Source organism: Erythrolamprus reginae, chromosome 2, assembly GCF_031021105.1.
Source record: "Erythrolamprus reginae isolate rEryReg1 chromosome 2, rEryReg1.hap1, whole genome shotgun sequence".
Taxonomy (NCBI): domain Eukaryota; kingdom Metazoa; phylum Chordata; class Lepidosauria; order Squamata; family Dipsadidae; genus Erythrolamprus; species Erythrolamprus reginae.
In genome coordinates this window covers 304,450,177-304,475,262 of record NC_091951.1, presented here as the reverse complement: position 1 = coordinate 304,475,262, position 25,086 = coordinate 304,450,177, and the positions used below count along the sequence as shown (strand labels likewise).

The window sequence follows — 25,086 nt, the reverse complement described above, 5'->3', positions numbered from 1 at the left end:
ATAAATTTATTTATTTATTGGATTTATATGCCGCCCCTCTCCGCATTCTTACATTCTTACACATTTTGCCAATTAAAAACAAACTCTGACTGAAAACAAGAAACTCAGGTAGCTGGTCTAGAATCATGTTTCAGTTAACTTGCTATTGAATCGCAGCATCACAAAAACATGGAAGTCCAAAGGTGGGGTTTCAAGGACTTCCATGTTTTTGCAATGCTGCAGTTTTGCTGAGGCTCCCCTCGCTGGGAAACCCCACCTCTGGACTTTCGTTGCCAGCGAAGCACCCGTTTTTGCGCTGCTGGGATTCCCCTGCAGCATCACAAAAACATGGAAGTCCGGAGGTGGGGTTTCCCATGGAAGGGAGCCTCAGGAGAATCCCAGCAGTGCAAAAACGGGCATTCGGCTGGCAAAAGGGGTGAGTTTTGGGCTTGCACACATTAATCACTTTACTTGCCAAAATTGACTGTGTTCTACATAAATAGAACTAAAAGTGATTGATGTATGTATCTGACTATTTTAACATTTCTGCAAGCCATTAGTAATGCGACATTTACTACCTTAATAGGCTACAATGATTGCTTTAATTAATCTAAAAAAAGGTTTTCTTTTTTTACAGATAATACTTCAAATAAAAATGACAACAGAGAACACAACAGAGTTGGTTAAATACCTTGAGAAGTAAGTGAACCATATTCCAGTCTTTCAGTGATCACATATATCATGTGGTATACATATAAAACAAAAGGAAAGTAGAAGAAAATTGACAATATTCACTTTTTGTTAACTGAATTATGATTAGCTAAACTATAATAATTTAAATGTAGCAATTCTGATTTGCATTAATAAACCTTTTTTTAACTAATCATAATTGTACTTCACAAGTTTAAATTTAAAAAGATAAGTTTCCTATTTTCTCATAGTCATGACCTGTGAGAAGGGTTATATTTGGCCCAAGCCTCAAGGAATGATGTCCTATGAGTAACCAGATTCCAGAATCACATACAACCTTCTAACTTTCTTATTTGTTTGGTTTTCTTAGATCTCTAAAGAGCTAGCAAACATTGGGAGCGTAATTGCTGTCATTTTGAGACCAGAAACATATTAAAATATAATTTTGACATTAAAAAGTTTGTAAAACAATATATATATTGTTTTATAAATATTATATATCATATACATATACATACACACACACACACACACACACACACACATATATATGGCAGTTGCAAACAAACTATATCTACAGCAGCACGAAGCTTACAACTTCAGCCTGATGATGGTGAATGTGATTTCACCGAAACGTTGCATAGACATGCAAAATATTACACCGGGCAAAACCTGAACTCAGAACAATCTACATACATATACCCGTGAAAATATACGAAAATTATATAAATACAATTATATAAATATATATAAAACAAAATATTATTTCTTATATTTGAACTACACTAATTCCTTTAATCATATAGCTTTCTTATCAGGCATTTAAGAGGCTTAATATTTTTTCTTGAGAATGCTGTACAAAGATAAAGACTAAGTAACTGCTCAAAGATAATATTTCCATTTTTTTAACATCTACTCCAGAATGAGTGTTGGTAACCAAGGTAATTCCTTTACCCACAACAATTTGTGGAGTATGGTAAAAAAAAGTCAAACTCCAGGTTTTTTATTTGTGTTGTAATATTTTGCCTCCATTTTGGCCAAATTGCATACATCCCATTAGTAGAATCAGCTTCTTAGATTTTATCCAGACAACTTGCCCATTATTTATTTCCCCAAACCATATTATACTATTTATACTGCAAGAAATGCTCCTATATTAAGTAATACATGAAAACTTTTCTTCAATTTTACTGTAATTCTTTTTGGGACAAAGGTTTATCACAGTGGTGGCAAACCTTTTTTCCCTTGGGTGCCGAAAAACCGTTCGTGTGTGCTATCGCATATGCGCAAGTGCCCACACCCGTAATTCAATGTCTCGGGAGGGTGAAAACAGCTTCTCTTGCCCCCTGGAAGCCCTCTGGAGGCTGCAAATGGCCTGTTTCCCAACTTTCCCAGTAGGCTCGTGTTTCACCCTCTCCAGGCTCCAAAGCTTTCCTGGTGCTGGGGGGAGGGTAAAAACACCCTCCCCATGCCCCTGGTGGTTGAAGTTGAAAACACCCTCCCAGAGCCTCCGTGTGAGCAAAAAAACAGCTGGCCGGCACACACATGCATCTTGGAGCTGAGCTAGAGCAACAGTTCACGTGCCAGCAGATATGGTTCAGCGTGCCACCTTTGGCACCCGTGCCATAGGTTCACCATCACTGGTCTATCAGAACCACTCAAATTTGTAACAACAATAGCATTCCTTGTGATCTTTATTTTGACAGTGTATTTTGTCCTAGCAGAAATAATTACTTTATATATTGAACACATGTAATTAAAATATGGATTTTGACTTTTCAAAAAATTAGCCTTGAAAATATCTGGTACAGAAAGAATTAATCACATCTATTTCAGATACATGGTAGTGAATGCATAGGGGGAGATGAGCTGAGCTAAGTAAAGTACAAACTGCAAATGAATGAATAAATAAATGAGCGCAAGGTTGTTGTAATCATTACAAATATATTGGTATTGATTTTAGAAGGTCAGAAAGCCTGAAATATTTATCTTTGACTGCAAAAACTCATCCAGCCTTTCCCTCCAATAGATGCTCCAGTATTCTCTTAAGGAATACAATTAATGCAATTAAGTATTAGTTTTAACTAATAAAGAGATTATTATTTATCTCCCCACCTCCCGGGTTAAGAACAAATTCTATTCCTAACTTTGCCTTTAGTTTGAATTTGAGCCTTGCTTTCCCAAAATAAGACATCCACTGATAATAAGCCCAACTGGGCTTTTGAATGCATGGCAATAAGGCATTTATTTCAGGGTTCAAAAAAAATATAAGACAGGGTCTTATTTTCAGGAAAACACAGTAAGTAAGTCAGAATTTGTATGTCTGTGGAAATTCCCAAGCATCCAGGTTATGGTTGTCCCAAAAGTGCTTTTGCAACTGGACTTTCTGGGGTCTTTTGTTGAACTGAAGAAGCTTCTTGGGTGAGAAGTAAAATGTTTTCAGAGTAAAAAATCAAGAAAGTCCAGTTACCTTTGGGGGGGGGGGAATCTTTGAGTAGAAATGACAGTGTTGTCATTCCTCAAGCTAACATGTTGGAGCTGTGCAGTACTTTTAGGAACCACTAAAATAGGCTGTATATTAAATACATGCAACCTCAGCATTTCCTCTGCTCGGGGAAGAAAATGCTGCCCGCATTTTTTACTGAGAGGCAACCCATTTGTACCTAGCAGTTCTCCTTAAGTCAGATGTACTTAACTCGGGGATTGCTTGTACTGAGTTTCCATGTGCATCTTGTGGACTTTAACTCCCAGAATTCCATAGCCAATCAACCTTAAGATTTGTGGACTTCAACTCCCAGAATTCTTCAGCCAACCAACATTAAACAATGGTTTATGGGAGTTAAAATCCACAAGTCTTAAAGTTGCCAAGTCTTAAAGTGTACAACTTTACAAGGAGTGGGTTCTAACTTATCTCACTGTCGATTTGCTTCCTCCCATGCTGTGCCATGCACAGTAGAAAAAACCAGAAAAAAAATCAACCCTTCGAAAACAAGGTGGCAATGCATGTGCAGTGTCAGAAACTCGGCTTCTGCACATGCACAGAAGAACACACACACACACCCAAAAAATGTTTTAAAAGATGGCGGCCCCCATGGACCAGCAGTGACCAATCCAGTTCCGTGATGTTATCATGACATCACCAGTGAGTTGCTACTGGTTTGGGAAAACTAATGCGAACCGGAGGGAACCCACCTCTGAACTTTACCCCTGCAATAGACAGTGACTTTTTGAAGATGGTGAAGTAGAACCAGTATTTATTTTCTTCAATCTTGCTGTGGCAGGAAAGTATCTCTGGGAAAGAGAGTGGCATCTGTTCCGCAGGATTTCATTGTTACTGAGCCATATTATTTGGCTTCCCTGCATCTCTTTAGAATGAAGTATGATCATTTTGGATTACGCCTCTTGGTGTATCATTTTAAATTTAGTGATTTTTCATTATCATGTTAAATCACCCAAATGGCATAAATAATGTGGAGCCATGGTGACACAGTAGTTAGAATGAAGTATTCATGATAATTCTGCCCACAAACAGGAGTTCAAACCTGAGTCAAACCAGGTCAAGGTTGACTCAGCCTTCCATCCTTCCAAAGTCAATAAAATGAGGATCTAGATCAGTGGTTCTCAACCTTTCTAATGCCATGACCCCTTAATACAGCTCCTCCTGTTGTGGTGGCACCCAACCATAAGTCTATCGCCAATTCTCCCAACAGAGCTTGAAGCTGATTGGCAGGAAGGTCAGAGGGACACCCCCATTGTAAACACCTGATTGGTCAGATTGTAAAAATATGTTCCAAGGTGCCGGAATAGAAGCTTTAGTTCCTAACACCAGGGGAAATTTGTCTTTTCTCGTGGTCTTAGGTAACCCCTGTGAAACGGTCATTCGACCCCAAAAGGGGTCCCGACCCCCAAGTTGAGAACCACTGATCTAGACTATTGGGGACAATATTGGGACAATATGATGACATTTGTAAATAGCTCAGAAAGTGCTACTACTATTATTTGATTTAGAATCTGAGTAGAATAAATCTGAGTTAGGATTTGGATGGGGAAAACATCTGAAAATTCCAGGGATGTTTACTAGAATAGGAAAATTTTAAAAATCACAAAGAAGATTATAACAAGCTACTTTTCAAATCCTGCCAAAACAAGCCACCAAGAACTGAGTACAACTTGAATACATCTTTTATATTTTTATTACAAAGCAATATTTACCTTTTTACCATTAGACACAGGGCACCAGGGGCATGCTGAGATTAAATCATTTAGTTTCTAGCTTCTAAGATCTTGGAATTGTGGATTCATGTATAATTAATTCCCCAATTGAGTTGGGATCAAGCTGTTTGAAAAATGAATACAATTTAGCAGAGTTCCTGTTAGTTTGCAGACAGAGAGATCATGACTTGACTGCTTTTAAAGATCCAAGTCCCCAAAGCTAGGGGCATTTTTATAACATTTGCCACTCCTGTGATTTATTTTCCTTTGGGGATTTAAAAAGCAGATGCTGTTGCTGTGATGTTTTTAAAATGATTTGATTACTAAAAACATTTGCAGAAGCAATTTCTCTTCCAGTTTTCGGGTGATTTCTTTAAGAAATCTCTAATATAATTATGAAGATTATAATACGTAATAGCTTTCATTCTTATAGCATTTATCTAGCTAGTTGATGTTAGCAATATCATTTAGACTTATATACTGCTTCATAGTACTTTACAGCCCTCTCTAACTGGTTTACAGAGAGTAAGCAAAAGTAAGCAAAGGTAAGCAATTGGGTCCTGATGCCCAAATTTCAAATGTGTTTTCCAGGACAAACTTTCCTTATGTAGTACTTACCATATGTGCTGGTTTTTAAATGCTATAAATTGACTCAATCTGAATGGGAATTTTGGTTCAACATCTGGAGGTTCTGCTTGGAAAAATTCTTTGGGAGTCCTAAATAAGTTTTACCAACATTGTTTCCTCTAAGATATATTGATGTAGAAGTTCTGTGGCTTTTATTGCTGCCAACAGATTTTAATCAGTGTAAATCCCACACTAGCATAATTTTTAGGGAATTTTTTAGGGAAAAGACATGCTTGTGAGGCGAAGGAATAATTTTCATCTCAGCATACTATTATTATTATTATTATTATTATTATTAATTATTTATTAGATTTGTATGCCGCCCCTCTCCGTAGACTCGGGGCGGCTAAAATCTAAAATCTCTCTCCTAGCTCAGAAGTAAGAGATAGGTTTGGACTGGTTAGGACTGGCTAGCCAGAACCGGTAGTGACCCCCCTGGTGACATCACGATGACCAGTAGTGGGTTCCTACCAGAATGGTAAAGGGCACCACACCGATAGCAAAAGTTGAGCTGCATACGCATCTTTGGGTGCCTTGCTTGCGTGCGTGTGTGTCCCAGTGTGTTTTTGCTTCTGTGCATGTGTGCACACAAGACATCTGAAGCTGCGCACACAGCACACTGGTAGCAGAGTAGGTGCAATCTGCCCCTGACAATGATGTCATGGAACTAGTTCAGCCAGTACCAGTTCATGGGCACCATCTTTTTTTGAATTTTTGGGAGGGATTTTTTTAAAAAAATATTTTTCTTCTGAGCATGAGCAGAAGCCATGTTTCTGGCACTGCGCATACATTGCCATCTTGTTTTCAGCTACATTGTGCGGGAAGAAGTAAACCAGCAGCTAGGTAAGTTAGAACCTAACCCTGTTGGAAGTTAAGGAAAAAATGCCTTCCACTGGTGTCAATGGTTGGAGAAAAATATTTCTCCCATACCTTAGAGACAAAGACAACATCTTTCAGTTCAGACATGGAAGTCTTTATTGACAAGTGTGCTGTGGGTGAAAGAAATTCAGAATCCAACTATCTTAACATAGTAAATACAGAAAATACGATTTGAGCAATAGAGTGGTCAACGCCTGGAATTCACTACCAAACTCTGTTGTTTCTTCCCCCAACCCCAAAATCTTCAACCTTACATTATCTACAATAGACCTCTCCCCTTTTCTAAGAGATCTGTAAGGGACCTGCATAAGTGTACCTTTGTGCCTACCGTTCCTGTCCTAATGTCTTTTTATCTTTTTTTACCTCTACTTTATACTTATATTATGCTAAACATACTGCAATACAATACTATATTTGTATGACAAACAAACAAAAAAATAAAATAAAATAAAATAAAATAAAATAAAATAATAAAATAAAATAAAATAAAATAAAATAATAAAATAATAAAATAATAAAATAATAAAATAATAAATAAAATAAAATAATAAAATAAAATAAAATAAAATAAACCATAGGGTGAATGCTGAAAAAAAAAAGACACCTATACAAATGAGCTAGAATCATAGAATTGACACATACCCAGAACAAGGCAGTTTAATAAGGAACTGTGAATTTCTGTTACATTGCTGTCTATCTCTTCTTCCTTTGCTTTTCCTGCATCTTAATTTTTTTCCTATTGAGTATGAAGATTAATAAAGAACAAAGCTAATGCTTTCTGGACAGTCCTGAGTTTTCTTCTAATAGTATGAAACCAACAGCAATTTTAAAAATCAGGAGAACATTAGCTTAATGAAAATGAAGAGTGCATTTTTACTACCTTCCTAGAAGATGATGTAATTTTTACATGGTTTCCTTCTTCTGATGTCTAAGTAAATATTAGTTGTTCTTGCATAGTCCGTGTGTGCCATAGGTTCGATGGTAAATGTCACCCAAAATCAGCAGAAAAGAGATACTTGCCTTACTTTGAAACCTAATACATTTATTTTAGGATATTGGGAAACAGAAGCCTATTAAATAACATATTAATGTATTATGGGGGGATGGAAACTAGCATACAGGCATTCTAGGTGAAAACTTCATTGCATTATAGATGTCATCAGTGGTGATCATCCTGAAAACGAAAAGAATGGAATAAATCTAAGACAATCAATTTATAAGACAGTCAAAACAGAGAAACTTTTTTCAATCTACTCTGTGACTGAGATTACAATAATTAGCATCCACCAGTCACAGTATAAAACCCCTGCCTTTTTCTAGCCAGAAAGAGAAGAAAAAACTCATTTCGAGCTGTTATCTCAATCAACAGCTGCAGCCACTTATGGGAAGCTGTGTAATTAAGAGTCCAGATCTATGTTGTCTATGTGCCAAACACTTTGCAAACTTTTTCTTTTTCCAGAAAGAAAACTCTTTGCACCAAAGGTCCTTAACGTATTGGACATGAGCCCAGCTATTGAGACCATGTCAAGCCTGGATAGATAGATAGATAGATAGATAGATAGATAGATAGATAGATAGATAGATAGATAGATAGATAGAGAGAGAGAGAGAGAGAGAGAGAGAGAGAGAGAGAGAACTCTTGTGTTTACTTTCTAACAACACATCTGTCATTCTTCCAAAATTGAATTTTTCTTTTTCTCGTCCTCCTCCTCTAATCTAAAAACTTTTCAGATATTGAGTCATTCATTACCCATATGCTGCATGAATTATAGGCAGAAATTGCAATCTAAAAGTACTTCATTATTTTTCTTGTTGCTGTAGCTGGATGCAGTAATAAAGAATTTATTTTTAATTTTATTTCTACTTCTCTCATGTGATTCCTTTAATCAGAACTCCAAGCCAGCCATTTTTACCGGCAATACCTAATGTGTCTGGAAGCAGAGTGAACTCCCTGGAAGACCGGCTATCTAATCAGGAGCGTACCACTGCTGTGCTTCTCGATCAGGCATTTCGGATCAAAGATGGCATTGTTTCATACCTTCAGGGAAATAATAGCTTTCAGCAAGGGGAGGTAGCAGCTCACCAGCTACTGCAAAATCACATCCAGACCATCACAAGTGTTGTTAAAAAGCTGAGCCACGACATAGAGGTACCTACAGTTACTAGCAATTTATTAAATATTCAAAAGTTATGCAATGTTCAGCTTCAAAGAGGTCAAATTCATATTATATATTCCTACAAGCTTTTTTTCTTCCCATGAAGATAGAAACTCTTGCTTATTGTATATCTACAAGGTATTTAAGGCTCAAACCATTTAAATGGAGGAGATCTTCAACTGATGGAGGCATTTGGCATAGATAAGGGGTGTCAAACTCAAGGTCTGTGAGCCTAATCTGGCCCATGGGGTGCTTAGATCTGGCTTGCAGGGCCACCCTGAAAATAACAAAGGACCTGCCCATGGTGCCTGTGCCAGCAAAAATGGAGCTTGGCAGGGGATGTGTGTGGTCCCCATGCTCTGTTTTTATTGGTAGAGGGCTATCAAAACAAATTAAAAATAATGCAAGAAGGGACAGAAAATGAGAAAGGGAAAGAGTAAAAATAAAAAGAAGATGGGAAGGGAGCGAGGAAGGAAAGCGAGGAAGGAAGAAGAAAGAATGAAGAGGGGAGATAAAACAAAAAGGAAAGGAAAGAAGGAAGGAAGGAAGGAAGGAAGGAAGGAAAGGGAGGAGGGAGGGAAGGAGGGATATTATAATAAGTGTGAGAAGAGGGTCTGAGAGATGTCCTGTCTTAGCCCTTGGTTACCACAGGTTATCCAGTGATGTTGAGATGGCCACACCCTCCGTGACCATGCCTACCCTTGTCACAAACACACACCCAATACCCCCCTACCTGCCTAAGGTCCAACTTAATCCTAATGCGGCCCCCAATGAAATTGAGTTTGACACCCCTGGCATAGATGGATCTCTTCCTACTTCCCTAAAATTAATAACCACTTTGGAAATTTGGATTAAAACTGATTAGTTATTTGCATAATTTGTTCCTAAACTTTTCTATAAATACAGGATTTGGAAGAGTTTTGTGTTTGTCAATTTAGCTTAAAGGTGGTGGGTTTTCCCAGCTAACGTTTTATTCAATTTTGCTTGCCCTATCATTTATTGGAATGCAGAGATAGTTTGCAGTTGTAAACTCTTTCGAGTTTTCATAAACTCTCCAACATTTTTAGTATAGCCTTCTAGCAATGTTTAAGGATCCTAATTTCATGACTCATGTCAAGAATCGTGGTACAGCTGAAACATAGCAATTAATGTCCTCCAACTCACAAATTATAAAAACTCATAATCCCCCACCCCCATGCATGTACATACAGACACCTCCACTCCAGGTTCTAATTTTAGAAATCCAGAATTCTCTTATCTCATAATGTAGGATAAAATATTTCTAGAGGGCATTTTCATTGAACTGCCTAACATGTTTGTTCACTGAATATTATACTGCCTCATATGCTGCCTAATATGCCTAATATAATGTGTAACATGTTTACTGGATATTGTAAATGCTTTTTCATCCCTTCTCCCACATCCCCCCCCCCGAAATGCATCAAGATAGGACAGATGAAATGAAACTGCAATTGCTTTTCCTGGATAATTTTAGAAAGACTTAAAGTTCCATGCTTGTCTGGAGGACAGAAGGAAAAGGGGGGACATGATCGAAACATTTAAATATATTAAAGGGTTAAATAAGGTCCAGGAGGGAAGTGTTTTTAATAGGAAAGTGAACACAAGAACAAGGGGACACAATCTGAAGTTAGTTGGAGGAAAGACCAAAAGCAACATGAGAAAATATTATTTTACTGAAAGAGTAGTAGATCCTTGGAACAAACTTCCAGCAGACGTGGTAGATAAATCCACAGTAACTGAATTTAAACATGCCTGGGATAAACATATATCCATCCTAAGATAAAATACAGAAAATAGTATAAGGGCAGACTAGATGGACCATGAGGTCTTTTTCTGCCGTCAGACTTCTATGTTTCTATGTTTCTATGTCCTTATCTGCCATCCTCTACTATTGGTATTCTACAGACAGAGTTGCCCTAAGACCAGGGGTGAAATGCTCCCAGTTCGCTCATGCCTGTCAGTCATCAGAGACCAGTCGCAAAGGGAGAATGAGGCTCCACCCACCTGCCCGGACACCACCATTAACGGTTCTTTTGCCCTCTGCTCATGCACAGAAGGTGTTGTGCATACACAGAGGGTAAAAGAACTTAAATTGGATTTGGGCAGGTGGGTGGAACCTTGCACTCCCTTCGTGACCGGTTCTCTGACAACTGATAGGCACAACTGAACCAGGACCATTTCGCCCCTGCCTAAGATCCTGGTTTGCTATCTTATCCCACTTTTTCATCTTTCAACTAAATGAAAGGAAATTTTGCCCTACTGAAATTATTGTGTTGAGATAAATGACTTGGTTAATGTCCATAGACAAAGAGATTCCCAGACACATGCTTAGGGTGTTTGGGGGGAAAATATAGTGAAATATTTTCAGACAGTGAAATAATTTTAATTGGCTTCTCTTGCATGTCTGCCATAATAACCATGAATAATTTGGGTCCTTACAGAAGAGGCCATCAGGAAAAAGATAAGTTAACAACATCTAACAGATTTCCTAATAATGCCATTAATAGTACACAGCATGTTTGAAAATACCTTAAAAGCAGTGAAGGGCTACCAAAATTTTTACTACCATACTGTGGGCGTGGCTTATGCAGGACGCCCTGCATTTTATTTCAACATCTTTCAGTGCAAATTGAGTGCTCTGAGGTGGAGGTCCCATCCGTACAGTAGCTCACCCCTGCTTAAAAGTCATAATGAATTTATCTACTGTGAAAACAGCAGGACAAGTCAATCAAAATTTCACAAATAGAAAGAAAAATACCATTAATAGAACAGTCATATTTTTATTAGAATATTTAAGATTATGGGAGAACATTAATTTTTTTTAAAAAAAATACCTAATACTAGTGAGTTCAATAATATACATGAAATAATAAATAAGCACTTGAAAAAAATTAGAGAAAACATGGCAATGATTTTTTCTTTATTTGTACACTTGCATTGGGCAGCTTGAAGACACTGATGTGGGCCAAGAGTGATGATGTCAGCAACAGAATGTTTTCTTGGACAAAATCAGATAGTTTCCCAAACCTGCCCATAGGCAATGACTTTTAGTGAGGTCTTGATTCCCACACACATCCGCTCTATTAAATAATGGTCATTTGTGTTCCCTCTATTTTTTTGGGGGGGTGGGCGGAAAAGTATAGTGTCTGAGCCGCAGTCCCTTCGGGACTGGGCGGCACAGAAATAATAAATAAATACTGTGTGTCTATAACAGTGAGCTCATAATAGGGCAACTCTATCAATATCAAAATGCCACTTAAATAGTTGAGCTAGTTTCAAACTAGATTTTGATTTTCTTTCTCTCTTCCTTACTCCCATTCTTTTTCTTTCTCTTTTCCTTCCTCTCTTTTTTCTATCTGTTTCTCTCTCTTCCTCTCTTCCTCTCTCTCTCCTTCCCTCTCGGCTTCTGGGCAGGTTTGGAAAACTCTGAGTTGATGATGATTTTTAAGTGAGCGATTGCTCACTGCTCAGCTTAGAGGGAACTATGTTTGTGATACTGTAGTTTTAAAACTAGATCTCCAGGCGAGATTATCTGGATCATACAGTAAAATGTGTTTTGCTAACACAATAGTTGGATTAGCTCATTATACTATACTAGAACCATACATTCCAAACAGCACAATATATGAACTTATCGTTAGTGGGTCATTGCATTTATATTGAATTTGTTTTATTTGCATGAGCTATGACCAGTTTAAGACCACTTTACTAAACCTTTTTTTTCTTTTTTTCCCTGGCAACAGAGGTCAGACACCTCTATTTACTTTTAAATAAATCACAGCTACTAACTTTGATTTCTTTCAAATTAAAGTTTTAAAGAACAAGGCAGAACTTGAACCATGATTTTAAATTTTTAGTTGTTTTCTAATTAAAATACCTACATTTACTCCAAATACTAATGTACAGTAGTTAAGTACTTCTCATTAACGTGACAAGTAAATGGGTTTTGTCCTCGTGGATAGAAAAAAGGAGGAAAAATACATGAGCCATTGTATGTGGCACACTGCTTTAAAAATTCATGTTTTGCTTATTTTAATAGAGCATAACAATCCAGCCAGTTTGCTTAGTACTGTAATTAAGGCAATAAGATAAAATCCTTCATTCTAATCCCATTTTATGCTTTATTTGTCATTTTAAAATGTTTTTACATGATCTTTAGCTATTCCCCCTTTTTATACATCCTTAACATTTTTATACTGAAAATGAATATTGAAAGCAATGTATGTCCTCTGTTTATTTGATCTTAGTTTAACAAATTTCACCCTTTTGCCATTTTGTGGTTATATAAAATCTTGAGAGCCAGTTTGGTGTAGTGGTTAGAGTTAGGGTTGGACAAGAAATCAGGCAATTGTGAGTTCTAGTCTCACCAGCAATGGCAAACCACTTGATGGGGGGGCGACCCTTGCCAAGAAAACTGCATAGGTTTGTTCAGGCAATCTCTGAGAATTGGATATGACTGAATGGAAACGGGAAGAAAATCATGTTATGCAAGCAAAATTATCCATGCATAAAAGAGTTGTACAGTTTCAGATATTTAGGCCATGGAATAATCCTTTCTTCCTTGCCGTGTTTCCCCGAAAATAAGACAGTGTCTTATATTAATTTTTGCTCCCAAAGATGTGCTACGTCTTACTTTCAGGGGATGTCTTATTTTTTTTCCAATTTATTGTATCCTGTACCCTGCTGCAGCAAAACTGCATCCAAACACGCAGCCGCATGTTGGATGCATATTAGATGTGTTTTAAAACTAATTGATGCAGCATTTGGGGATGCAATTTATGGACAGCGGTGTTATATATGTTCTGTTCAGGAATGTTGCGAAATGAAAGATCTCCTATGTCTTACTTTTGGGGAATGCCTTATATTAGGCAATTCTATGAAACCTCTCCTATGTCTTACTTTCGTGGGTGACTTATTTTCGGGGAAACAGGGTAGTTATCTGTAAAATTGAGATTTTACTGTCTATATATGTATGTGTGATATATGTATGCAAATACTATGTTTTCCCCAAAATAAGATCCTGTCTTATATATTTTTTGAAATAATCACTTGGCCTTATTGCCATGCACTCAAAAGCCCAGTTGGGCTTATTATCAGAGGATTTTGGGAGGAAAATGGTACTACTTTTGCACATTTTAAGAAGTTCCAAAGGTACTATGAACTCTGTTGTTATAAGGCAACATAACAAACACCAGCAATCTATTTTGTAATGTAATTCTGAATTGTTATCAGAGCAAATTGCTAATAGTGCCTTTCAAGTTCCAAACTTAAGCACCCCAGGTATTTTAGTATAAGTTATTTCCCTTCCCAGTTGATGTAATATAACTGCCATTTACAATGCTTATAAAATTCCAGGAGTTGGACAGACAAATAAAAGCCAGAGATGAAGTAGCATCAGGAACTAATTTTGCTGTGCAAAGTCTGGACCATAAACAACTGCAGGGGGTTGGGGACCTACGTGGAAGAGTGGCCAGGTGAGTTGGTGGGAACTACCTTCTCATAGTTTGATAAACCATGTTTTAATCTTAGTGAGCACAAGTCCATATGCTTCTCCTTTCTGCAGATTACAGTTTTGAGGAGAAAATAATGTTTTCTTTAGGATTTGCTTAAACATAATATTGTACCTTAAGAGACAGAGAATTCAGACAAAAATAATGTTTTTCTCTTTCTTTTATCTTTGAAAGATATTGTATGGCCATCTCTGCAGCCACTAAAATACAGATAGTCTTCACTTACCAATTGCCTTGTGCAGCAAGCATTTGAAGTTGCAATGATGCTAAAAAGTAACTTTACAACCAATTCTCACATTTAAGACTACAGCGTTACAATGTCGCATAGTTATGTGAACACCATTCATGTGCTTTTCAACTGGCTTTCAATAAGCAGTTAATACAGAAAGTGAAAGCAAAATTGTAACGCAATAACAGAGTAGGAAAGGATCTTGGATTTCTTCTAGTCTAACCCCCTGTTCAAGGAGGAAATCCTATACCATTTTAGACAAATTGTTGTCTAATCTCTTCTTAAAAACTTCCAGTGTTGGAGCACCCACAGCTTCTGGAGGCAAGTAGTTCCACTTATTAATTGTTCTAACTGTCAGGAAATTTCTCCTTATTCTAGATTGCTTCTCTCCTTGATTAGTTTCCACCCATTGCTTCTTGTCTGCCTTCAGGTTCTTTGGAAATAGGTTGATTTTTCACATTTTTCTGCATCACTTTGCTTTATTATTATTATTATTATTATTATTATTATTATTATTATTATTATTATTATATTTGTATGCCGCCCCTCTCTGTAGACTTGGGGCGGCTAATTGTTAATGGTTGAAGGAAGTGTTTGAAGGTTGTAAGGTCATCATGGTCGTGTGATTGCTTATTCCCAAGTTACTAATGGCAATTGTGATCATTAAGCAAGGTCTACCTGTAAGTAAAATTACTCTAGGAGCTGGCATATAAATCAAATCAGTGGACTTTGAAGCATATCATCAGAATTAAATATACTTAACACAGTCAGTAGTGATTGTAGACTGTAGGCAGAAGTCTAATTGTATTGAAGTGATCACCATTTTGAATTTAAGTTGTTTTTTTTAAAAAATATTCCTATGGACAGTCTTGAACGAAATAGTTTGACAATGAAAGTAATATAATTTTTCTGTATGATTGTTAGAACATCCAATGATTTATATGTTTATGTATAATTTCATGATTTGCAGTTAGGTCAGTGACAATTTCTGATATTTATTAGTTTGCTTGTTTGTTTTAGAGGAACCAAGAGCTGGAACACAAATCTTTAAAATCAGCACAAGCTCCTGTCATAGTAACACCAGTACTTGTATTTATACAACCTATATTTTAAGGAAACTGAGTATGAATAATTACTCTTGGGCTAAGCTAGAGGACATTGAAATGATTTATATAACCATGTAAGCACTTTTTGCATATCGCTTGCTTACGGTGTTCACCTAAAGAAAGACTGAGCTGGCCTAGTTTCCAAGAATTAAAAAAAATCATCAGTAAAATAAAGATATTTTTCCCCCTACCCTTATAAACTGAAATGTGTCCAGAGTCACTCTAGTGTTGGATGGTCTGTAAATAAAACAAAATGAAAGGGATGTTACAATATAAAAACAATAAACAAACAAACAAACAGATTTTGTGTGTGTATGTGTATATACACACACACGCACACACTCATGCATATGAATGCACATACAAATACATAATGTGCAGCAAGGCCATTCTAGAAGAGAGGATGCCATGTTGCAAGGCACTCAGAAAAGTTGAAAATTAACATTTTTCTATGAAATAATTTATTGAGAAAATATTCTGGGGATTTCCCATAGTGGTTTATGTCATATTAGTGGAAAAAGTCAGACAAATCTGAAAGAATGTTTTCGGTGTTACAAGCTTTTGTGAACCAAAATCTACTTGCCAGATATGCAGAAGGACATGTCATCTTAAATTGGCAGAATAGATCTTCCAACTTCTTTTTTAAAAAATCTGGTGTGTGTGTGTGGGGGGGGGGGGGTGATGACTTGAGATTTATTTATTTATTTATTTATTTACTTACTTACTTACTTACTTACTTACTTACTTACTTACTTACTTACTTACTTACTTACTTACTTATTTATTGTTAGAGTTGAAAGGGACCATGCAGGTCATCAAGTCCAATCCCCTGCCTGAGCAGGAATCCTAAAGCACCCCAGCCAAATGGCAGTCCAATCTCCTCTTGAAATTAATAATAATATTAATAAATAATAATATTAATAAATTGGAAGCTTGAAGAATACTTTGCCTTGGACTCTCATTTAATTATGGATGCTATTTGGAACCCTGACCTAGACATGAAGATATTCAAGCAGCATGATCTCTCTAATACCTACAAAGATCAGAATTGTGCAATCCATGGTATTCTCTGTGACATACCATGGAAGTGGAAGTTGGACACTATAGGTTAGTGATGGTGAATCTATGACGTGTGTCATGGCTGGCACATGGAGCTAGAGTATATCTTCTGGCACTTGAGCTGTTGCCCTACCTCAGCTCCAGCATGCATTTGTGTGCCAGTCATCTGATTTTTGCCTTGTGCATAAGCTCTGGGAGGGTGTTTTCCATTCCAGAGAGTCTCCAGGGAGTGGGGGAGGGCATTATTGCCCTCCCCATGCTCCAGGGAAGCTTCTGGAACCTGGAAAGGGCAAAAAAATGGGCCTACTGGCCTGGGCTTACCAGAAGTTTTAAAAAATGGGCTGTTTCTGGCTTCCAGGCAGTTTCTGGGGGATGAGAAAGGCCATTTTTGCACTCCCCGGGCATTGAATTATGGGTGGGGGTACTCAGGCATGCGCAATAGTGCACATATGCATGCACTTTGGCACCCGAGGGAAAAAAGGCTCACCATCACTGCTATAGGATAAGAAGAATATTGATGTGTTTGTATATTGGTACTGGAGAAGACAGGATACTGTGGTCAGCTAAGAAACCAAAGCTATAGATCTTTGAACAAACCAAGGCAGACTTTTCATTCAAGAGACAAATGACCAGGCTCAAATTATCCTACTTTGGACATCTAATGCAAAGGCCAAGCTTTCCAGAAAAAGCTTTAATGCTGAAAAAGATAGAGAAAAGAGAAGAGAAAGACCAGCATCAAGGTGAATGGACTCAGTTATAGAAGCAATGAGTACACCACTGGGAGACATGAAAGAATAGGATGGGTGCCAACAGGCTCAGACTCAATCCAGACAAGACGGAATGGCTGTGGGTACTGCCTCCCAAGGACACTTCCATCTGTCCGTCAATCACCCTGGGGGGGGATTATTGACCCCCTCAGAGAAGGTCCGCAACTTGGGTGTCCTCCTCGACTCACATCTTTCGGCTGTGGCAAGGGGGACGTTTGCCCGGGTCCACCTGGTACACCAGTTGTGGCCCTATCTGGACCGGGAGTCACTGCTCACAATCACTCATGCCCTTATCACCTCAAGGTTCGACTACTACATGGGGCTACCCTTGAAGAGTGTTCAGAAACTTCAACTTGTCCAAAATGCAGCCGCGCGAGCAGTCTTGGGCCTTCCAAGAAATGCCCATATCTCACCATCACTCCGCGGACTGCATTGGCTACCAATTTGTTTCCGGACACAATTCAAAGTGTTGGTTATGACCTATAAAGCCCTACATGGCATAGGACCAGATTATCTCTGAGACCGCCTTCTGCCGCACGAATCCCAGCGACCGGTGAGGTCCCACAGAGTTGGTCTCCTTAGGGTCCCGTCAACCAAACAATGTCTGCTGGCGGGACCTAGGGGAAGAGCTTTCTCTGTGAGGGTCCCGGCCCTCTGGAATCAGCTCCCCCCCAGAGATTCGTACTGCCCCCACCCTCTTCGCCTTCTGAAAAGGTTTAAAAGCTCATCTTTGCCGCCAGGCCTGGGGTTCCTTAGACCTTCCCCCCTGACCGAGGAATGCTTAGTTTGACTGCTGAATGAATTATATTGATAGTTTTTAATTAGAATTTTAAGATTGTTTTTTAAGGTATAATTGGATTGTTATTATTGTTTCCTGTTTTTCTGTACATGCTGTGAGCCGCCCCGAGTCCTTGGAAAGGGGCGGCATATAAATCCAATTAACTAAAATAAATAAGGTCATGGATAGGTTGACATGGAAAAAAGAGATCTACGTGGGAATTGAAAACAATTTAATATTACACATTCAATCAATCTATGTATGGTATATTTAAATGTAATGACATATGTTCATATATCTGATAAAATTAACTCTGATTCGTAAACGTTTGTGCTGATAACTCCTCAACATGATACAAGAGTTTTTTGGTTTTGCCTCAGAGATATAAAATAATGTAGAAGAATGAAAAGTGTAAGGGCTATGAACCATAGGAGATTGCACAGTAATAATTGTAGATTTTTGGAAAATGTCCATAGAAATGGAATACGAAAAGGGGGGGGGATGTTTCTTTATGATGTTGCCAAATATCCCGGAAAATGATTAGTAAATGTACTTAGCATTAGGGTAAATTAAAAAGGGAAACAATTACTGTACGGTAGTGCAATTTAGTTAATTTTTTATAGCAGAGTTTAGCAGTTAGCAGAAGTGAGTAGTCAGATATCTGAAACTAAGGGTTTCAAGAATCAGGAAAATATACAGTTCTTCCTTAGGGAAGAAATTTGCTTGTTTAAGATACACTTCTGAATGATTGATAGAAGAGGGAATTTATGGTGTGGAGGAAATACAGAAACTACCCTCTTCTTTGTTATCAACTTTCTAGATGTGATGCTAGCATTGCCAAACTTTCTGGAGATATCAATATCAGCAGGCATGAGATTTCAAAACTAGAGAAAGAAATTCATGCTGTTCAGTCTTCTTTGGACAGTTATGTGAATAATATTGAGATGAAGGTGAGTGGCTCTGTAGTGAATCTATTCATCTGAACTGTGTGTTAGAAATCATTCAACGTCTTCATTTGATTTAAAATTGCTGACTCATGTTAATGGACGAGAAAAAATAGATGGGGTTTTTTCACACAGGTGGTGAAGGAGATACAGCATCAATATGATGGAATTGGGATTCAGGATGATTGCAATAGCCAATTATACAATTAACATGGTATATAGTGCTGAAATATGGAGATTGAGAAATGATGATATGTCATCATAATACTTACCATTTCTAACATTATTTTTGACTGGCGGTTTATTAATACAATTATAAAACACAGAAAGATACGGAGTGTATTTTTGTAATGCAGAAAAGATCCTGAGATTCCCAAGCATTACTGCCCTAAAAGTTTGTTAAAAATAGGTCATGCCAAATATACTTGATTGCCTTCTTTGATAAAGTGACTAGTATTAGTAGACTAAAGAAATACTATGAAATAGTATACGGCACTTAGATGCCAGCAATGTGTTTGATAAAGTAGGCCACAGCCTACTTCTTAGTAAGACAGAAGAAGGTGGGATAGATAGTGCTACCACTAGATGGATTTCAGTTGCCTGGCCAACTGCACCCAGCATGTGTTCCTCAATGTAAGAAAGTATACAGTGAGATACTTCAAGGTTCTCTTTTGGGTCCAGTCCTCTTTAAAATCTTCCATAAACGAATTAGATGAGGGGATTGAAGTGGTACTCATTAAATTTGTGGATGGCCCTAAGCTGGGGGAAAGTGCTAATATTGTAATAAAGAGTCAAGGATTTTGTTAGAAGGATTTTGACAGACTTGAGCATTGGGCCCTATCCATCAGAGTCCGTCAGGAGTTGGGCAACCTATAAATTCAATAAAATAAACAAATAAAATATTCAACAAGATGTAGTTCAGTGGTGAGAAAAGTACGGTCCTGCATTTAGGCTACACAGTACCTGTCTCAAATATAGTGCCTGTGAGAGGGATGTAGCTATTCAAGTGACTCACCACTTAAGTACAGGTTAGCAGCGTGCTGCAGTTGCCCCCCAAAGCCATCACAATCCTAGATTGGATCAACAGAGGGGGAGCAACAAAAACACAGGAAGTGATAATATTGCTCTTTAGTAATGCACTAATGAGGCCATATTTAAAATTGAGTGCTAGTCACTACATTATAAAAAAGATGGTGAAGCCCTAAAAAGAGTGCAGAAAAGTGTAATAAAGATGGATAAGGGATCTGGGGGCTAAATCAATGATTAAGGAAACTAGAAATTTTCTACTAAAGAAGAGAAGGTTTAGGGGAGACCAGTTATCAGTCTTCCAATACTTGAAGGATGGTCACAGAAAGGTCAATTTATTATCCATAAAACCTGAGGTAAGACAAGAAGCAATTAGTGGAAGTTCATCAGAGTGAGATTCAGCCTGAAAATAAGGATGAATTTCCAAGAAGTGAGAATCAGTGGAACAGATTGAGTAATGAGTACTCAATTTCTGGATGTTTTCAAGAAATGAATTGGATAACCATTTGTCCTGCCTTGGGCAGAGGATTGGGCCTTTCAGCTCTATGGTTCTATGAAATGGAAAAAACCTACATTCTAATTTTAACCTGTCTATATTTGAGCTTTATTACTGAGACTTTTTTAATGTTCTGGTAAGCGTTCAGATTTTGACAAAATTCCTTGTGAATAGGTTTTTAATTTTTTTTGGTTTTGTTTTGCTGTACCTTCAATCAGACTCCATACATCAGACATTTGAAGTTAAGATTCCAAGAAAGCTTTTTATTTTTTATTTTTTAAAAATAGAGTTAAATGTTGAAAAGAGTTGTTCTTGGATCTGTTCTTGCTGAAGAAAATTTATTGAGGTAAACATGAATTTTAATTTTTAAAAAATGTAAATACATTGAAAAAATATGTAAAGATGAATTTAAAATTGTCATATAGTTTTCTAAAATACAATTAGATTTGAGTAATCACATTAATGGACTAAGAATCACCACTGAAGTTAAGCTAAAAAGGAATATCAAGACTATGGTCAATCCAGTATAAATATTCAAATTAAACAGCACATTACTAAATTCAGTTCATATTGCAAAATAGCTATCTCACAAAAATATAGATTCTATACATAGATCAATCCACCTTTTGTATGTGGTACAAATCCATTCCTTAGATTATAATCTAAGAATAGTTCCCAGTTTGCTTTAAAGATAGGATATTATTCTAGACATTGATACATATTCCCATGCTTGGTTAGCTATTCTCCCATTAATGGAATTTGACAACCTTTTCAGTAGGAAGCAGATAATATCTTTTCAGCAATTATTGATTATAGGCCAGTTCTATATACTCCGAGCAGGTTTAGTGTAATATAATAATAACATTGTAGGTTGAAATAGGAATTTGTTTCATACTGGTGTGTCTTATGCTGGTGTGAATCATTTTCCAGAATTGTTCATGTTCACCCATATTGCTGATGAATGTGAAAAAAATGATCTGACTACTCATCATATTTCCAGGAAATTTTTGAATCACTATATTTTAGTGATCCAAACTGGGTAATACACAACATTCTGTAGCATATAATGTTCAGAGTAAATTTAATATTATTTTTCCATTGAAATTTTTAATAATTTTCCATTGAAGTTATTAATACACTTAAATTTTTATGTGGTTATACTCTCAGACTAATTAAATACCTGGTGCTTAATGTTAAAATTCTTGTGAAGTATATACTTTTTTCACACCATTTCCTTTTTCGTATTCCTAATTAAGGGCAAGATTATTTTTCATTTTGTTAATTTGATTCCTGGACAGCTTTCAGTGTCTACCACTATTCTTGAAGTGAATGGTCGTGAAGGGAATAGGCCAGCTATAAGCTTTGAAATTATCTGACTTTATATGTGCATTGAGCTCTTCTTGATCAGGAACACGAAGACTTTGAGGAAGGGGCGAAGTCTTAGGTGGGATTTTTGCAGGGGCTCCCATAACCATCCTACAGACCAAAGGTTCTCCAGCTGTCTATAGAGCAGTGATGGCGAACCTTTTTGGTCTTGGGTGCCAAAAGAGTGTGCATGTGTGCTATTGCACATGCACAAGTGCCCACACCCAATGCCTGGGGAAAGCGAAAACAACTTCCCCCACCTCCCCGGAGGCACTCTGGAGGCGGAAAATGGCCTGTTTCCCAACTTCTGGTGGGCCCAGTAGGTTCATGTTTTGCCCTCCCCAGGCTCCAAAGGCTCCCCTGGATCTTGGGGAGGGTAAAAACACCCTCTCCCATCCCCCCAGAGGCTCTCTGCAAGCCAAAAACACCATCCCAGAACTTCTGTGCAGGCCAAAAATCAGCTGACTGACACATACATGCACATTGGAGCCGAACTAGGGCAATGGCTTGTATGCCAGCAGATATGGCTCTGTGTGCCACCTGTGGCACCCGTGCCATAGGTTCACCATCACTGCTATAGAGCAGTGTTTCCCAACCGGTGTGCCGCGGCACAGTAGTGTGCTGCGAGACACGGTCAGGTGTGCCGCGAAGCTCCTAGGGAAGCTCCAGCTGGGCACGGCGCTGCCAGTGCCGACCTGGAGCTCCCGCTCGCAGCTGTCCCCCGGCTCCTGCTCGATGCCGCGGTTTTCGGCGCTCTCCTGCTGGGCCCCAAAGAAGGAAGGCAGGAAGAAGGAGAGCTTCATTCTTCGCGCCTTTTTCCCACCTTCCTTCTTTGGGGCCCAGCAGGAGAGCGCCAGAAACCGCGGCATCAGGCAGGAGCCGGGGGACAGCTGCGAGTGGGAGCCCCAGGTCGGAGGCACCGGCAGCGCCCCGCCCAGCTGGAGCTTCCCTGGCGTCGGCAGCAAGTGTCCTTTGGGGCCCGGCGGGAGGGCACTGGCAGTGGGAGCGGGTGGTGGTGGTGGCTGCAGTGGCCGCAGGCAGTCGCGGGGAGATGGCGGCGGCGAGAGGGAGCTCCAGGCGGCGGCGAGAGGGAGCTCTCTCTCTCTCTCTCTCTCTCAGCTGACTGGAAGCGGGAGCCCTGACGGTGGCAGTTGGACGTGCTGCTGGACACCGTACATGCTGGCGCTGCGGGCCTGGCATATACGGCGTCCAGCAGCATGTCCAGCTGCCGCCGTCAGGGCTCCCACTTGCAGTCAGCTGAGAGAGAGAGAGAGAGAAAGAGAGACATATAAGAGGCAGAGAGAGAGAGAGAGAGAAAGAGAGACATAGCAAGAGAGGGAGAGAAAGAGAGACAGAGCGAGAAAGAGAGACAGCAAGAGAGGCAGAGAAAGAGAGACAGCAAGAGAGGCAGAGAAAGAGAGATAGAGAAAGAGAGAGAGAAAGAGAGACATAGCAAGAGAGGCAGAGAGAGAGAAAAAGAGAGACATAGCAAGAGAGAAAGAGAGACTTAGCAAGAGAGGCAGAGAGAGAGAGAAAGAGAAAGAGAGACATAGCAAGAGAGACAGAGAGAAAGAGAGATAGCAAGAGAGGCAAAGAGAAAGAAAGAGACATATAGCAAGAGACAGTGAAAGAGAGAGAGAGAGCAAGAAAGAGAGAAAAAAGCAAGATAGAGATAGCAAGAGAGAGAGAGAGAGCGCAAGGGAGAGAGAAAGACATAGAGGAAGGGAAGGATGGAGAGAGAAAGAGAGCAAAAAAGAGAGGAAGAAAGAAAGAAAGAGGGATGGAGAGAGAGAAAGAAGGGAAGGAAGGAAGGAAAAGAAAGAGGGGAGAAATAGAGCGAAAGGGAGGAAGAGAGAGGTTTTTTTGTCCAAACTTTTCTTTAGCCCGCCCCCCCCACCTCCCCTTTCAATGTTCCCCAGGATTTTGAAAATATGAATAATGTGCCGCAGCTCAAAAAAGGTTGGGAAACACTGCTATAGAGTATGTCCTTTGTTCCCCTTGTAAATAAATATTTATCTGGTGTCCTTATTATTAACAACATATGATTTCCCCAAATTTTGTATTTTACTTGTTGACAAAAGGTAAACAGATGTGTTCTATGTAGAAAATGTAAAATGAAGCTCTTTCAAACCTGCCCATAATCCTTAGGGAAAAAAAGCTTCTTCTGCAACCAGTGGAAAAAAACCCAGAACAAATGATTGCATAACTATATAACATGAGTTACTAATACAAGTAGTATTCATTCACCAACCACAATTGAAACTGGAAACTTGGTTGTTAAGTGAAGCAGTCATCAAGAGAAACCAAAACAGTGTTTATAATCCTACTTCAGCTTTCTTTTAAAGCCCCTCTAAGTATTGGTTGCAAAATTACTTTTTTATCACTGTCATAACTGCAAATGACTGTTATCCAAAGCAGCCACTATGTAAAAACAAAGATAAATCTTTAATGCAGAAATATGACAGAAATCAACAAATAAAACCTTCTCAGGAAAAGGATTCATACTTGTTCAATATTCTAAATAGATTAGCACATAGCAAAGCTTTTCCTGAAAATGTAGAATACTGTATTAGAAAAAAAGATCTCACCTTCACTTTCTCTCTAGCAACCTGTGTATAATCTGATCATTTCTGTACAAAGACTATTTTTAAAAATCACTGCAATCATAATGTGTATTTAATATAAATGCTGGAATTTTAGCTCATAATGTTTTGTTATTGTTGTTGTTATTCCTGTTAGGTAATGCATCTTTTAGGCAAGATAGAGACCGCAAGCACAGAGCAAACTTCAAATTTAAAGACAATACAGGGAGATCAACACCATGAATTGCAGCTCTTGGACTTCAAGTAAGGAACAAAGCTTTTCAATTATGTTAATGTACTTGGTGAGAATGGTATTGGCGCAGAACAGAACAGCACCAAATTAATTTACTTGTCTTAAAAATCCTGACAGGTCAACAAGGATAAATGCTTATGAAATCACATACTGTAAATCTTTTTTACAAAGCTAATTCAATGCTTTAACTGAAACTGCACAGTGCCTTTGTTTACTTTCACTGATAGCTGTAAGAACAAAACTTTTCTTACTTAATGCAAAAGAACTATCATGAAACTGAATGAGTAGAAAAAAGACAGAAAAATCATACAAACCAGTGTAAATTTGTTTTTGTAAACAATTGTTCTGTGATTGGGCAGTTTCTCAATTTGCTTTATAAATACATAAAATAAATAAGAAATAAAACT

The 25,086-nt window shown here is 38.3% G+C and overlaps 1 protein-coding gene across 8 annotated transcripts in view; it reads left to right on the top strand.

The window, feature by feature from the left end:
- Window positions 1-25,086, top strand: part of FAM81B (family with sequence similarity 81 member B) — a 61,034-nt gene that overhangs the window by 29,474 nt on the left and 6,474 nt on the right. For all 8 annotated transcript variants that reach the window (XM_070743031.1, XM_070743032.1, XM_070743029.1 and 5 more), the window contains 5 exons: window positions 617-678; window positions 8,278-8,536; window positions 13,920-14,038; window positions 18,834-18,963; window positions 24,584-24,690. In XM_070743031.1, coding sequence (XP_070599132.1) covers window positions 635-678; window positions 8,278-8,536; window positions 13,920-14,038; window positions 18,834-18,963; window positions 24,584-24,690 — 659 coding nt within the window. In that variant the 5' untranslated portion in view covers window positions 617-634. The remainder of the gene's footprint in view (window positions 1-616; window positions 679-8,277; window positions 8,537-13,919; window positions 14,039-18,833; window positions 18,964-24,583; window positions 24,691-25,086) is intronic.